General features: G+C 38.9%; 1 protein-coding gene across 5 annotated transcripts in view; it reads left to right on the top strand.

The window, feature by feature from the left end:
* Positions 1 to 13,732, top strand: part of SHANK3 (SH3 and multiple ankyrin repeat domains 3) — a 7,266,504-nt gene that overhangs the window by 7,117,397 nt on the left and 135,375 nt on the right. For 2 of the 5 annotated variants that reach the window (XM_044088611.1, XR_006366998.1), the window contains exon 24: positions 7,372 to 7,421. The exons of the other annotated variants lie outside the window; for them this stretch is intronic. In XM_044088611.1, coding sequence (XP_043944546.1) covers positions 7,372 to 7,405 — 34 coding nt within the window. In that variant the 3' untranslated portion in view covers positions 7,406 to 7,421. The remainder of the gene's footprint in view (positions 1 to 7,371; positions 7,422 to 13,732) is intronic. 5 annotated transcript variants of the gene reach the window in all.

Raw genomic sequence — 13,732 nt, 5'->3', positions numbered from 1 at the left:
TCATGCACAGCGATCATTCTGATAGGGGGTGCTCTGTCCATACAACTTCTCATTATCATTAAATTAAAATGCTTCACTGAACAGATTTTTGATTAATACAAGAATTCGCCATTTATCTTAGGCTTGTAGGTGTATACTGCAGTGGATATGGGAAAGAACCTCCATGGACACAACTATGCACATCAGTTGGAGTGCTGTCTGGTAAATGGAGGTAGCAGTGAGAGACCAGACATTTTAATAGTGGGATCCATCCATTTAAGGCACTTATTAGTAGCACTGAAATGTCTGCCAATTTGTAACTGCTACAGAGATCTGGGGCACACCGAATAGAAACAGCAAGGATCTAGACAATCACAGTTGGTGTCCACACGTGTGTACCTGCACCAGACGTAGCACTGCAGGCACTGCATCCTACATGCTGGCCAACAAGGTGAGGGCTTTAAGAGCATTCTAAAAATCTTCCTGTCTTGCAGAATGACAGCTGAGTTTCCTGGCATGGATCTGTGCCTTCACGGTGTCTGCCATTGCTGTGGGAAGCAGAGGAACAAACAGACCTATTCAGAGAAAAAGGCATCAGCGACAGTGATGGGATGGATATAGGGGATAAAAAAACAAGTAAAAGAAGAATACACAGAAAGACAAGGGATACTAACAACAGTGAAATTAGAAAGGCACCTGGGAGCTGCCATAACAGATGATCTTAAATTAGGAAGGACAGAAAGCGGCATAAATAAATGGTAGGAAAGGTTTGATAGATACTAGAATGCAGTAAACAAGGCAGACAAACTGAATGTTTTATTCTAATGCACAGACAACAAAGCAGTTAATGTACCCTTAACCCTACCTCCAGCTTAGCCCACTGGGTCAGAGTACTATACAGTTCTGTGACCCTTATCCTGCATGGAATGTCTTAAGCAGACCAGGAGCTTAATTTGTAAATGTTAAGGGAAAGGACATAGGAAGACTTCAAGGCAGACTACAAAATTCAGAAAAAAGGATCTTTTGGAAGACAGGTTGATAGGGCAGTTTAAAGATCTGGGAAGTAGCAAAGTGTCAGTGGAGGAAAATGACTTCCACAAGTTAAGTGAGAAAAAGAGATGCAGTAAGTGAAGGATACGTGCAACAGCATCACTAGAGGATACGGGAAGAGTCAGCCATGTGGTACAAATAAATCAAACCCTGACTGTGACTCAGAAGAACTAGCTTCAGTTAGTAAGTCCAAGAGCTGAAGGATTGAGTAGGGGAGGATGATAGTCAGTAACCAGTGGCAGTTTTCCCATCCTTTGTGAAGGGGATGACAGTCCAGATCTGTGGCAGGTACAGGCAGCATGCATGATGGTACAGGAAAACAAGTAAGACCAGGGATGTGGGCTTGGTTTTACCAAGTCAATCATGTTAGTCTTCATCTGCATGTAGGTGACAAACAACAAGAACAGTTTTGCAGCAGTTATTGCAGGTCCTCATGCTGATGCAAGTGCCCATCTCAGCCACCTAGGGGATGAGGCTAGGACTGTCACAAGTCCATCTCTCATCAGTTTGCAAAAGGAATGGTTGTTAATAACCACAGTGAGGGTGAGTAGAAGCAGTTAGAGTCTGTCTTCAAACCTGTATGTTCTTGGTCTGGGTGTGATTTGAAGCCTGACCTTCAGGCCATTGAACCAAAGACAATGCAAAGTGAAGCAAAGGACCACAGAACACTGAATAAGGGTTTCAGTGAGAACCTGAATGGAAGATGATACCCTTTATCCTGGATTATGGCTGTCCAGTTTGCTCTTCTCTTGTTCACCTATACAACCAAAAAGTGAGTCACCAATGAGGCAGACTTTCTCTGGAAGTGTGGCTCCTGCTGTGGGGTGATGTCTATTGCCATTGTAATAGCCATAAAGTTATCAAATGGTCAGCCTACAGAAAAGTTTGATGTTTAACAGTCATAAAAGACAAAGGTTACATAGGAAAAAATAAGAAGGGTAGGATAATGTTGACTGTTAGTTACTTAGGAGCAAGTTTATCCACTGAATTAAAAAATCCAACAAACAAGTATTTTAAAATGTGTTTCAAAAAGCTGTCAGGCATTAGTCCTGTGGGGATACATTTAAGCTTGCAGTCCTCTTGCAGGAATATGTTGATGGATTGGCTGTGAAAGAATTTTGAAAAGGCCTTGTATGTGTATGTGCTTAGTTTGTCTTGCTGTGTAACATTATTCTTGTTTTATTATTTCATGCCTTACTTGCATTTCACTTATTTGCTGTATTTCAGGTTTTATGTTATATATTTTATTATTTGTTAAAGCATCTAAACAAATTTTGAAATTGAAACAGAAGCTGCAGTAGCCCTAATGAAAACCTTAATATGAAAACGTTATGTACACTTAATTATACAATGACTGGCCATTAATATTCTAAAACGAGCACGCTGATTGGCCAGCCCAACCAGCATGCCTACTGTAAATCTGAGAATATACCAACGAAAACAGGTCCGGTTGCCCAGACTTTTTTCCATTGTTATATTCTGTAAGTTTTATTTTTTTTTAAACAAAAATAAAAAAAAAATCTGTAGTCCGGACCCCAGACATACGAGAGACAGGATGGAGAAAATATTATGAAAATCAAGTACGTTATTTAGAATTAAAGACACGTACCTGATTTTCTTTCTATTTTCTCCATTCTGTCTCTCTCCTACCCCTAAACTGTCCGAAACTTTTTTTTTTTTTTTTTAAATAAAGAAAAAATAAATAAATAAACAAAAACGAAGCAACGAAGACCTTCTTTTCTCTGTTGCTTCCTTTCCAAAGCCCTGATATACTGGGCATGCAAGTCCCATACGCATGCGCAGTACATAAAAAAAAAGGCACCAGGATATTACCAATCACAGAAGGACAGTATGGTGCCTTATACAAAGACATTATTTAAGTGAAGTATTTTTTTTAAATAATGTCATTGTATAATAGCAATAACCAACTCCGTGGTGTGGTATATTAAGATTTACCCATGGTTGGCTTTATTTAATCACTCTGGCTTCACCGGCATGATTAAACCACACCAACTGTGAGTAAATCTTAATATACCACACCAACATCATCGGTTATTGCTTAATTTGACAATAGATATAAGAAAAGAATGATAACATGGTTAATTTGTTTATCTTGCTAACTATGTAGCACAATTAAGCAATAACAAAGTGGAGTCCCTCAGGGATTAGTCCTTGGACCACTCCTTTTTGCATTTACTTCTCAAAAGTCAAGGCCAATGTCAGTGGCCTCCGGCTGACTAAACTTGCAGATGATTGCAAATTAGGAGCTGTCATTGAATCCCACACTGACACAAATGTTCTCCAGGAGGGGCTGACACAGACAAATAACTGGTGCTATAGCTATGGACTAAAACTAAATGCCAAGAAATGTATAATAGTATCCTTTGGGAAGTCATCTATCCTTGGTAATTTTCATATTCACAACACACCCCTTAGAGTTGACCTAGTAGTCAGGGACTTAGGTACACACATAGATAGCAGTTTAGCCTTTGACCATCACATATCTACAGTAGTGAGGAAATCATTTTATATTGCACAACTTACAAAGGTATGGCATCCAAGTCCAAGGAAGTCATTGTTCCACTGTATTCGGCATTCATCAGAACTATAATTGAGTACAATGCCCCTTTTAGTATGTACCTAGCCAGGCATATCCAACAATTGGAACGTTCACAGAGGTTTCTCACTAAAAGAATACAGGGTGTAAGTAAAATGTCCTGTGCAGACTGCCTTAAGGCCTTATCCCTTTATTCTGTCTCCTACAGGCTTTTGAGAGGAGATCTATGGCTGGCATACAGGGCATTGTCAGACACCACTCTGATGAACCTCCTGCATATCCACACAGCAAACAGCACCAGAATTACCTGTCCTAAAGATTTAAACATTGCCTGTGATATAAATAGGACCTGCTGGAGACACAGGTATGTATCCCAGACACTACTCCATCTATGGAAAAGGCTCCCCATCCATGTGAAGCAGAGTTCCTCCCTAACCCAATTCAAATGCAACTTGGACAACTAGATGGGAACAGGATGTTCATCCCTGGTTTAGCACCTGTTACATCTCTAACGGATACAGGCACCCTGTAAATGGTTCATCTCCCAGGCCCCTGCTTACACTTATCAAGGGTATCAAAACTTGTCAGAGATTTGGGATGCATGGCAAGGCTTAAAAAGGCCCTTGTGGTCATTAGCCTAGTAAACACATATGAACCTATAAGAACAATATTTAAAAAAGTCCTTATTTGTCCCTCTATTAGTCTTTGTCCAGATTTCTTGCACTAAGAGGTTAAAAGGTGTGCCCCGTGCAACTGTGGCAAATAGAAAATTTGAAATACACTACTTTGGAGAGAGATGTGGTTGACAGACCTTCCCAGCAGCACCAAGTCAATCATTCAGAAAAGCCATCATATTTTGTTAACATACACAACTTCTGAAGAAGCAGCATATAAGACACTTTGTTACTCTACACCTAGTCAAGTGTAATTGCCTTATAAGAAATCACTGTTGATGCGATTTCTGAATATTGGCAATGATTCAGTTTTTGTTAGCTTCTGCCACTTTTCAGCAATTGGTTGACCATGATGTGAAAGTACACTGTGTGTGTATGTGTGCGTGTGTGTGTGTGTTGAGGGGTGCAAAAAGAAGATTAAACAAGAGTGATTTTTTTAAGATTCACTCTTTTCCTATGTTTTTAGTCTTTTTTTTTTTTAAGCTTGCTGGCTCTCAGCATTTCGAATGCCGACATTTCAATAGGGAGCAGTGGTTTGTCCTTTAAAGCTAAAGGGGATTTTTCTTTTCTGTGTTCTTTTGGCCCTCATGCCTGTCACCCATCACGTTCCCCCCATCTGGACTCAGCCCATATGTTCCCATATGTTCTCCATATTAGGCACATACCCAGTAAAGAATTCAGGCTAAATCTGTCTGTCTGGAGGGACATCATTCAGGCAGCCATGATAAATTGTTTGTGCCCTTACCCAGTATTCCAGCCATTAGAAAATTTTTGATATGACCTATCCCTTCCCCTGGGCAGTGTTACATGCAGCACACATACAGAAAGCAGTCAGAGCTGTCTGGTTGGGCCATCATTCAAACAGCCGTGAGAGTTGCTCATGTCCTTTGACAGTATCTAGGCAGTCAGGGCATTTCTGGGATTACCAAAATCCACCTATCCCAACCCACATCACTGCAGGGGCTACTATGTCTTGTCCTTACACACAGACATACACACATACACTTGCTCAATACAGGCTATTGCACTGGTGGCTAAGTGCACCACAATCCTGACCCTGACCTCATCTCCATACTTTGTGTCTCCTCTGTAGGCTTACAGCCCCCTCATTCCTGGGATGGACCAACTCATTCTTCCCTAGCCAGATCCATCAAATGCTTCTGCTGCTAACTGGACTTAGAACACCTACATCATAATCAAAACGTTAGCCATCCATACCATCAGACTTGCCTAGCCTTTAGAGAATTTAAACTTGCATGGGAAGCAAGATTTTTTTTTTCAAAGAACTGATATCTTCATAAGACCAAGAAGGATTCAGCCAGACTTATCCATGTTATCTAAATGAAGAAAAAATAACTGTGAATGTTATACAGCTGTCTGGATACTCTGAATTGTCCAGTCAGGTACATTCAGAATACTTTGATCTTTCACTTATATTATTCCTTGAGGAAAGTGCACTTGTCATCAGTCTTAAACTTCCATGAATGGGTTAACCTTATCACAGGTCAGTTACTTTTCACAGGTCAGTTGACAGATTGCATGTATGCAGCTACTAGGAAAGCATTCTGCAGTTATTTCCAATCTGAACATTATTATTACACTGGAATTTAAATTATGCGCCAGAGGACTAGGAACACAAGAAGTTAAAATGAACCATTGTTTCTTTTTATCCAGGCATCTCAGCTACTCGGATTCTTAGCAATACCTATCAAACGAGGTAAACTGCTACTCTGTTCTATCAGATGACTGGCAGATGGCATCTCACCCTGCTGAGAGAAGTGTAAGAAGGGCAGTTACTTTAACATGTTCCATTGATTGCGTGGTCATACAAAGCATCTGTGCTGCTGCGGTGCACAGTTTCACTTGATACTACTAGCTGGTCATGGCTTTCACAGCGAACTGTGTTATCTGCCATCCTGAACTTAACCTGTTCATTATGGTGTACAGCTGATGAAGTACCCACACTGATGTATACTGTTATTTTTTTAGTGTCCTGAGCCAGACTGCCCGCCATTCCACAGAACCTTCTTTCTAGTCAATGTCTTACAGTTCAGTACTTTCTTTACTGACATCTGTTCTTACTTATTTGCTGTTTGGGATTCCTGAAGTGTCTTGAATAATATTAGCATGATCACAGTTTTGCTATGTCTTTACTCAATTGTTACATGATCCAAGGTGAGAGGCCTGACTTGTGATATAAATGAACTAAGGTAGGACAAGATGTAACCAACCATATCTATGTAGACAGTAGTCATCATGAAAGTAACAGCTGCTGTTAATTACCACACATTATGTTTCCTAGATTATCTGCTGTGAAGATGTAGATCCTTTTGGACAAGGTTCTGAGGAATATGTTTTACATAATTATAATTAAAGGGCTTCCACACTAATTGGTCCAATTTAACCCCATTTTTATTGAACATGTTTGAAAGTAATAACCTGGGTAAAGTGGAAGGGGAAAGCCTTCCATGTCTTCAGGGAAAGGATTCCTACATCCTTATGAAAGGGGCTTCAGCCCTTGCACCACATTAGCTAACATTAACTACTCTGAGATCCCAGAACATGTAGGTAAGTTGAATAACTTACACCAGTAAACACATCTGATAGAATGTGCTATATCAGTTAGTTTGCACTGAAAAGTGCTGGAAAGGCTTTCACCTTCTGTTGCAGTCCCAATAAAATCTACCGTTGCTGTTAAGTTCTTGCTTAGCTATTTCTTTTCCGTACAGCTCAGCTGAGTTGAGATATGTCAGCATAGCGCTGTCTTCATCAGCTGTGCAGCCGAAGTTCATGCTGGTTTTAGCTCAACGACAAATGTGCCAGACAAGAATGAATTTTACAGTCAGAAAATGGAATGTGAAAACTTATTAGTCTAAGCTGACTTTTGCCTGCAAATGAGGTACCATTTATGTGAGGTGATTCAGCTGTCCTCATGATATGTACGTACCCCAGCAACCTATGAAATTATACATGTGAAATCCTTGAATGTTTCTTACAGTGAGTCAACACTCATATGTGTTACAAAACATTAAAACAAACTGCATTAACTGAGATATTATATTATATTCTGATCTCACAGTAACTGTACTCAAGTCATTTGTATTTCTACAGATATGAGAAGGAGGGAGACGACAGTAAGCCTTAGTGTTTTAGCTCCTAGGGTAAAGCATTTATTTCTGTATAAACTCATGAACTAATTCAACATCTGTATAATTGTGCACCATTGTTTTAACTTTGGCATTACTAGCCACATGCAGATTTAACCTCATGTTACTTTGTGGGCTGATGAAAAAGCTAAAATTACAGAGCTACTTGTATTTACCACTTGCAATTTACAATATGCAGCCCTCAGAAAGTATGTGGAAATGGCTGTTTAAGGTTGAGAAAAAAAAATCCAGACCTTCATCAAAGCTTCAGCTGTATCCTGAAATAGTAAATAACTGCTCTGGCAAATGTCACAGAATGGTCATCTGCACTACCCTAAGGTAGGGAGAGAGAAGATGTACCCCGTTCAACTAATCTGTGATGGGTTACAAAGTAAACTTGGTGCAGTACAATGCTAACCTAGTGTGTCTGGCTCATATCGGAGTAATATTGGATTTAGGGTAGAGATGCATATTAGTCGGAAGTTTGACTCCACCTTACTAGAAATCCATTACATCATCCACAGTGCTGTGTAATGAAAGTAAATACACACTAGAAATGTACAACTTTGACTATAATTGTCATAGTTATTAGTGCATGCACGTTTTAACTTCCAGCGCTTGTATTCATCAGAACAGTTCTAACAATCCTTGCACATGAAGTTCAAAAGTAAGTAAAACATAAATAAGCCAACCTTTAGAGCATGTCACATACAGTACAGAAGGCTCACCAGGAGGCATAGATTATCATTAAATCCTAAAGTGGTTTTGAGGTTTTATTCTAGTTCCCCACAAGAAACTTGCTGAGATGCTGTCTTCTGGTAAGACATTAAACCAGGTCTTGTCTGCCTGCACTGCTGGTTGCTTAGGTAGGTGTTAAAGATCCCATGACAGTTCTTTCCACCTAAATGTTTCACAACCAGTTTAATATACATATGTCAGCATATACCTGTCTCTCTACAATGCCAATAGAGGCAGTTTAAGATCAGCCTTATATTCCTTCTGCTGAAAATATGACATGTATGTTAAAATATATACATTTAATGAGAGCTTGAATAGCTCTCTAAATGACCCCCTGCAGATAGACCCGATTCTGCTGCAAAAGACTGACAGAATTCCCCTGAATGCAGACTGCCTGATTAATTGAGACATACTTCTCTGACGTGAAACGGTGCCTTTTTTAGGGGGAAAGGCTCACTACGCACACTCCGTGTGTGGGTCTTCACCTCCCATTTCTCTCTTAAATATACTAAATCTACATTCAAACTACTGTGGGGAAAAGAGAAATGCTCTTAATTGAATGAACACAGAACACTTAGAATGTAATCTCATGGTTCCATTATATTAATAGAAAACATGTTTGGGGAAGTACAAAATTAGGGAAAAGGGATCTGGGAGATAATGGTCGACAAACAAAAAGTCAGACAGTATTAGAAAAACTATCAGACATGTAGCGGAATTGTTGTCACTAATGAATTAGTACAGTCATTGTAAAAACAGTAGTGGGATCCTAACAGTGAAGTGTTTATATCCTACAAGTAGCAGGTGTACTGCAAGCAGTTGGGAAAGCGAGGAAAACAAATGGTGATCAAATTAATATACTTACCATACTGTGAAACACATGTAAGGCTGTCAACTGTAGACACTTGCTCCAGAAGCGAGTCCATCCTTTGATACACCACATTTGTCAGTTTGTTCAGTACACAGTTAAAAAAACATGTATTTTTTAAACCATGGGGGAAAAAAAAGAAATGATAAATTTTCCATAATGGTACTTGGAATTATGGCTTAATTATAGCTTCCAGCTGGGAATTTTGGGGGCAGAAGGAAAACTGAGGTTTCCAGGTCTGTACTTTGAATGCCACTGGTTAAACTATAGATAAGCTGTTATCTGCGAGTGAGCAAAGGGAAGTTGGGTTTACCCTGCTGCTGTCATTACCTACAATAGAGGGAAAACAGAAGAAAGCTGAGTGAAACAAAATGGAGTCAGTGCCCAGTGATGTTTGCCAGACAGAAAAAAAAATGAGATTGTATTTCAGAAGAAAAGGTAGTAGCCACAAGCTTGGTGTGCACAAGGTAACACAGAGGTTGTTGGTAATACCATGACCTTACAGCATGTTTCATATTACCATAGCACTAACACAGGGAAGGAAACATGGTTGCTTACTTTATCGACTATTTTAAATGCACTCACTAATCACTTATTTGCTACTACCTCATTGAACCATTACTAATTAGTATACTGGTGTGTAAGAGTGGTGGTCCTCAAACCTTACAGCTGCCTATTGTATAGTCATGCAGCCAGGGCTAGTGTATCGAGGCAGAACTACTGTGTTACATTCCTACAGATTCACAGAATTCTGAGCATTTGTCTGAAGGTAGTGTTATCTCAAGCCTGTATAGATAATAATACATATGCTGATGTATGTTCACACACTCTCATACTTTTAGAGTAATAAACATAACATGTGAACCATCTCTTATTATCATGTTTTTAGACAAATGAAATGTTGTCAAGTTAAAGTATTATTTTACATGTCTTTCTCTGGATAAACTAAATGTTTTAACATTGTGCAACATATTACAGTCATTTCTTATTAAAAGTTAATAGATTGTGCATGGATCAGATTTTTTAATGCTTGAAACAGGGACTTTAATAAGGAAGGAAGCCTCTAAGAGACATTATACATTGGGGATTGTATATTAATTAATAAGAAGAATCTGAAGTGATATACTGCACTCATAAAATGTTTATAATTAGTTGGAGTTTGTTTTTGTTTTTTTTCTTTCGGCTTTTACCGGTTAGGGGTTGCCACAGTGGAACTCCGGTCCGCTAATGATTGGCAGTAGATTTTTTATGGGTGCCGAAGTGCCAGCTTGACGCCCAACCTTCAATGAAGGAACGCCCATTCTACACATGTCTTTCGAATGCCACTCGACCGTGGGGAGGACATGCAGACTCCACACAGAAGGCGCTCCAGCCAAGAATCGAACGGGACAACCTCTTGCTGTGAGGCAACAACGCTTCCGCTGCTGTCTGATGCTATCTGTGTGTGTGTGTGTGTGTGTGTGTGTGTGTGTGTGTGTGTGTGTGTGTGTGTGTGTGTGTGTGTGTGTGTGTGTGTGTGTGTGCAGTAGATATATATTGTGTTATTAGATTTTATATACAGTGCAGTAATGGAATATTACACAAACATCTAATGATAAAGCCCAAGAGTTTTATAAAAGTATTCCATCCCTTAAGTCTGCATAAAACTTTAATTGTACATCATGCATCTTTTAAATCTATATAACTGATGATTATTTATACTTTTTAGAACAGTTATTCTACAAGGACATATTTCTGGACAGGAAACCTGGTACACATATCTGAAAACAGCCAGCTAGTTAGATGAAAACACAACTAAGACAAAACCACAAGTCTGAATTTAATTAGAAACTTAGCACATAGTCATTAGTGATTCATATTACTGACAATGTCATACTTTTTCATTTTTATTAAGTATACCATGTTACTTAATATCTACTCATCATTTTCACTTTCAGTCACCCCAGTGCACAGTAAATCTGGACAATTTTTTCATTGCAAAACAAAAGTACCACTTTTACTTTTATCTTGGTAAACATCTAAATCATAACAAACATTTGTGAAATAATTGTGAGTTATATTTTATATCGATAGGCTGTGGTAATCATAAATGTTGCATATACTTGTGTACATTCTTTGTGTTTACCCCCATTTGAGTGGGGTTCAGACACTAGTGATATTCACAGAACTGAATCGATGTCATGAGACATTCCACAAAACACCTTCTAACACAATTATCAATGTCTGTGACTGTGCATAGAGTGTGCTCAGTCTGTTAAATCAACATCTCCATTACTATGTGCTGCACTTTGTACATAAAGGAAGTTGTGTAGAGCAAGACCAAGAAGAGAAGTAACGCCGACACTACAACTGATGTGGAAGGTTTCAGTAGGTGTGACTACAGACTCCCCTGACAGATGCGTTCCCATAGATTGGGTTTAGGATAGCCTATTATGCTGTCAGTAATGCTGGCATGGTAAGTATACATACCAACAGTATTCCATCGTGGGGTTTTGTATTAAGAGTTAACTCTCAGACAGTCAGGCCTATGGTACTGTTAAAAGCATGGAAAATATACCATCTGACAACTTTTAATATTTATGTCAGTGCGAGGTTTAAATACCAACATAAACTTAAAAAATAAATAAATAAATAAATAAATAAAACACAAAAGGGAACTCATGATAAATTTCAGTAAGCTTTTCAGCTCATACATATAGCTTCTTTTTTTTGTTTTTTTTACAAAATACTGAAAGAGTGAGTGTCATTTCCCTTTTCATCTTCCTTTGCTCAGGCAATTTCAACTTCAAAAGTTAAAACAGTCATACAGTTCAACTTGTTGACTGAACACTCTACCATCTTTTTTTTTTTTTTACCTGTCAGTGTACAATACTCAGATAAAAACAAATCCAACTAATAACACTACTTGAATAAGAAAAAACTCCAAAATAATCCAAACAGAGTTTATTAAAAATCACATGTATAGTCTGGTATAAAGAAATACTGTTTCCTCTTGCCATCCGGTTAGCAATGAACTTAAAATTACACCAGAGACAATGAGAGTCTTTTTTGGCTTTTAACAGTAGCCATCTATCATTAGATGTGTTGCAGAACTCAGTGCGATCCAATAAACTGCAGAGGGCTTCTTTGATTTGGCACGCCCTGTCCACTGTCTGGCCATAGTTCCAAACATAGATTACAAATGCACCATGAAGTTAGCCACAAATGAGAAGAGGACCCTGAATGCCAGCCCCCATCCTTCCACACCACAAAGTCAGCCACAAATGAGAACACCACCTTGAATGCCTCCCCCATCCCTGGAATACATTACATGGTATGAAATCCTTTGAAAAGCTATGATTCGATTACTTACGTAGCTTCTGATGCAGCATTGAACCTCTCTGTGAATCTTCAGCTCTGTCTCCTTTGCAATCAAAACAGCATGGCTGGGGGAATCAGACACTGCTGCCATGAGGCAAAGCCAGTTGTAAAAAATAACTAAATAACTTCCTCAGCTCAGAGTCTGCCGGGCACTGTGGGTGCAGCTTGGATGGCATAACTAGACAGGAAGGTGTGCAGCTTAAAAACACAGCCCACTGAGGCGCATCACTGTCACCTCTTCCAACATATTGGCTAACTGTAGCTGCGGAGGGATTTACCTAAACCTGTCCACCAGGTGAAATCACCAGATTCAGTGATGGACATGGAGTTACTTCCATACCTAGACCTCCAGTGCAGCAAATAGATGACCTGCATTACTAGAGGCACAGAAGTAAGCTGTTTTGTCTTTGAAAGAAATGATCTGGGCAATTAGAAATATGGAAATGAGGAAAGAAAAAAACAAACAAGTAGGGGGGTTAGGGGTCTATATCACGGGATCGAAAAGGCCGTTAATCAAACGGCCTTAACATTGAAAATCCCATTCATTGAAGTCGCAAATTATACCCCCCAATAATTGTATATACCAACTTTGAGATCACACTACAGTGAGGAAAGGGCAAATTTTCTGATCTTCACTGTACCATGATCTTACAATACACACCTCAATTAACAGCATTTTCAATATTAAAGCCAATCGATTAATGGCCTTTCTGATGCCGTGATACAGCCATGATACAGACCTGGGGGTCAGGGATGTTCTCACCAATCTTTGTATTACTGTTCACAGAAGTAGTCTTTTACAAAGGAAATGATTAAAAATGCTTGCTTCCGAAAGATATTTAGTTAATATATGTGCATGCATCTTGTGCAGATGGCCATCAGTGACTGACATTCACAACCTTTAAGGTCATCCATTGATCACAGATTAATATCTGACACAATAAAAATGATGCCCAATCACAACCCTTAATAATGTGATTCACCTTGCAAACAGTCTGCCTTATTTCTAATTGCAATTGGACAAAGGAGACAAAACAATTTTTCAGTCAGATGATGTGGTCATGTAGGGAATCTATTTTTCCCTAGGTAGGTTTATATAACCTTTTCTAATTCTGCTGAAATTCAGCTAGGAACATGACAACATCAGACAATGTTTAGCCAGTCTGTGATAGTGAAGAGAAGTATTGCATTCTGGAGCTTTTAAGATTACTTAATCTAGTGAATGTTATTTATAATATGCAAAAAAATGTCATTATATTGACAATGTCATTTAAATTCTTAGTGGTATACTGACCACCATGATTATCCTCCGAAACCAAGAAATAGATAAACTTGTTAAGCACTTCTCTAGCAGAAGGTC

This window comes from Protopterus annectens, chromosome 11.part0, assembly GCF_019279795.1.
Source record: "Protopterus annectens isolate FY-2018-M chromosome 11.part0, PAN1.0, whole genome shotgun sequence".
NCBI classification, from domain to species: domain Eukaryota; kingdom Metazoa; phylum Chordata; order Ceratodontiformes; family Protopteridae; genus Protopterus; species Protopterus annectens.
The sequence above is the reverse complement of the archived record's forward strand: the minus strand, read 5'-3'. Positions and strand labels throughout refer to the sequence as shown.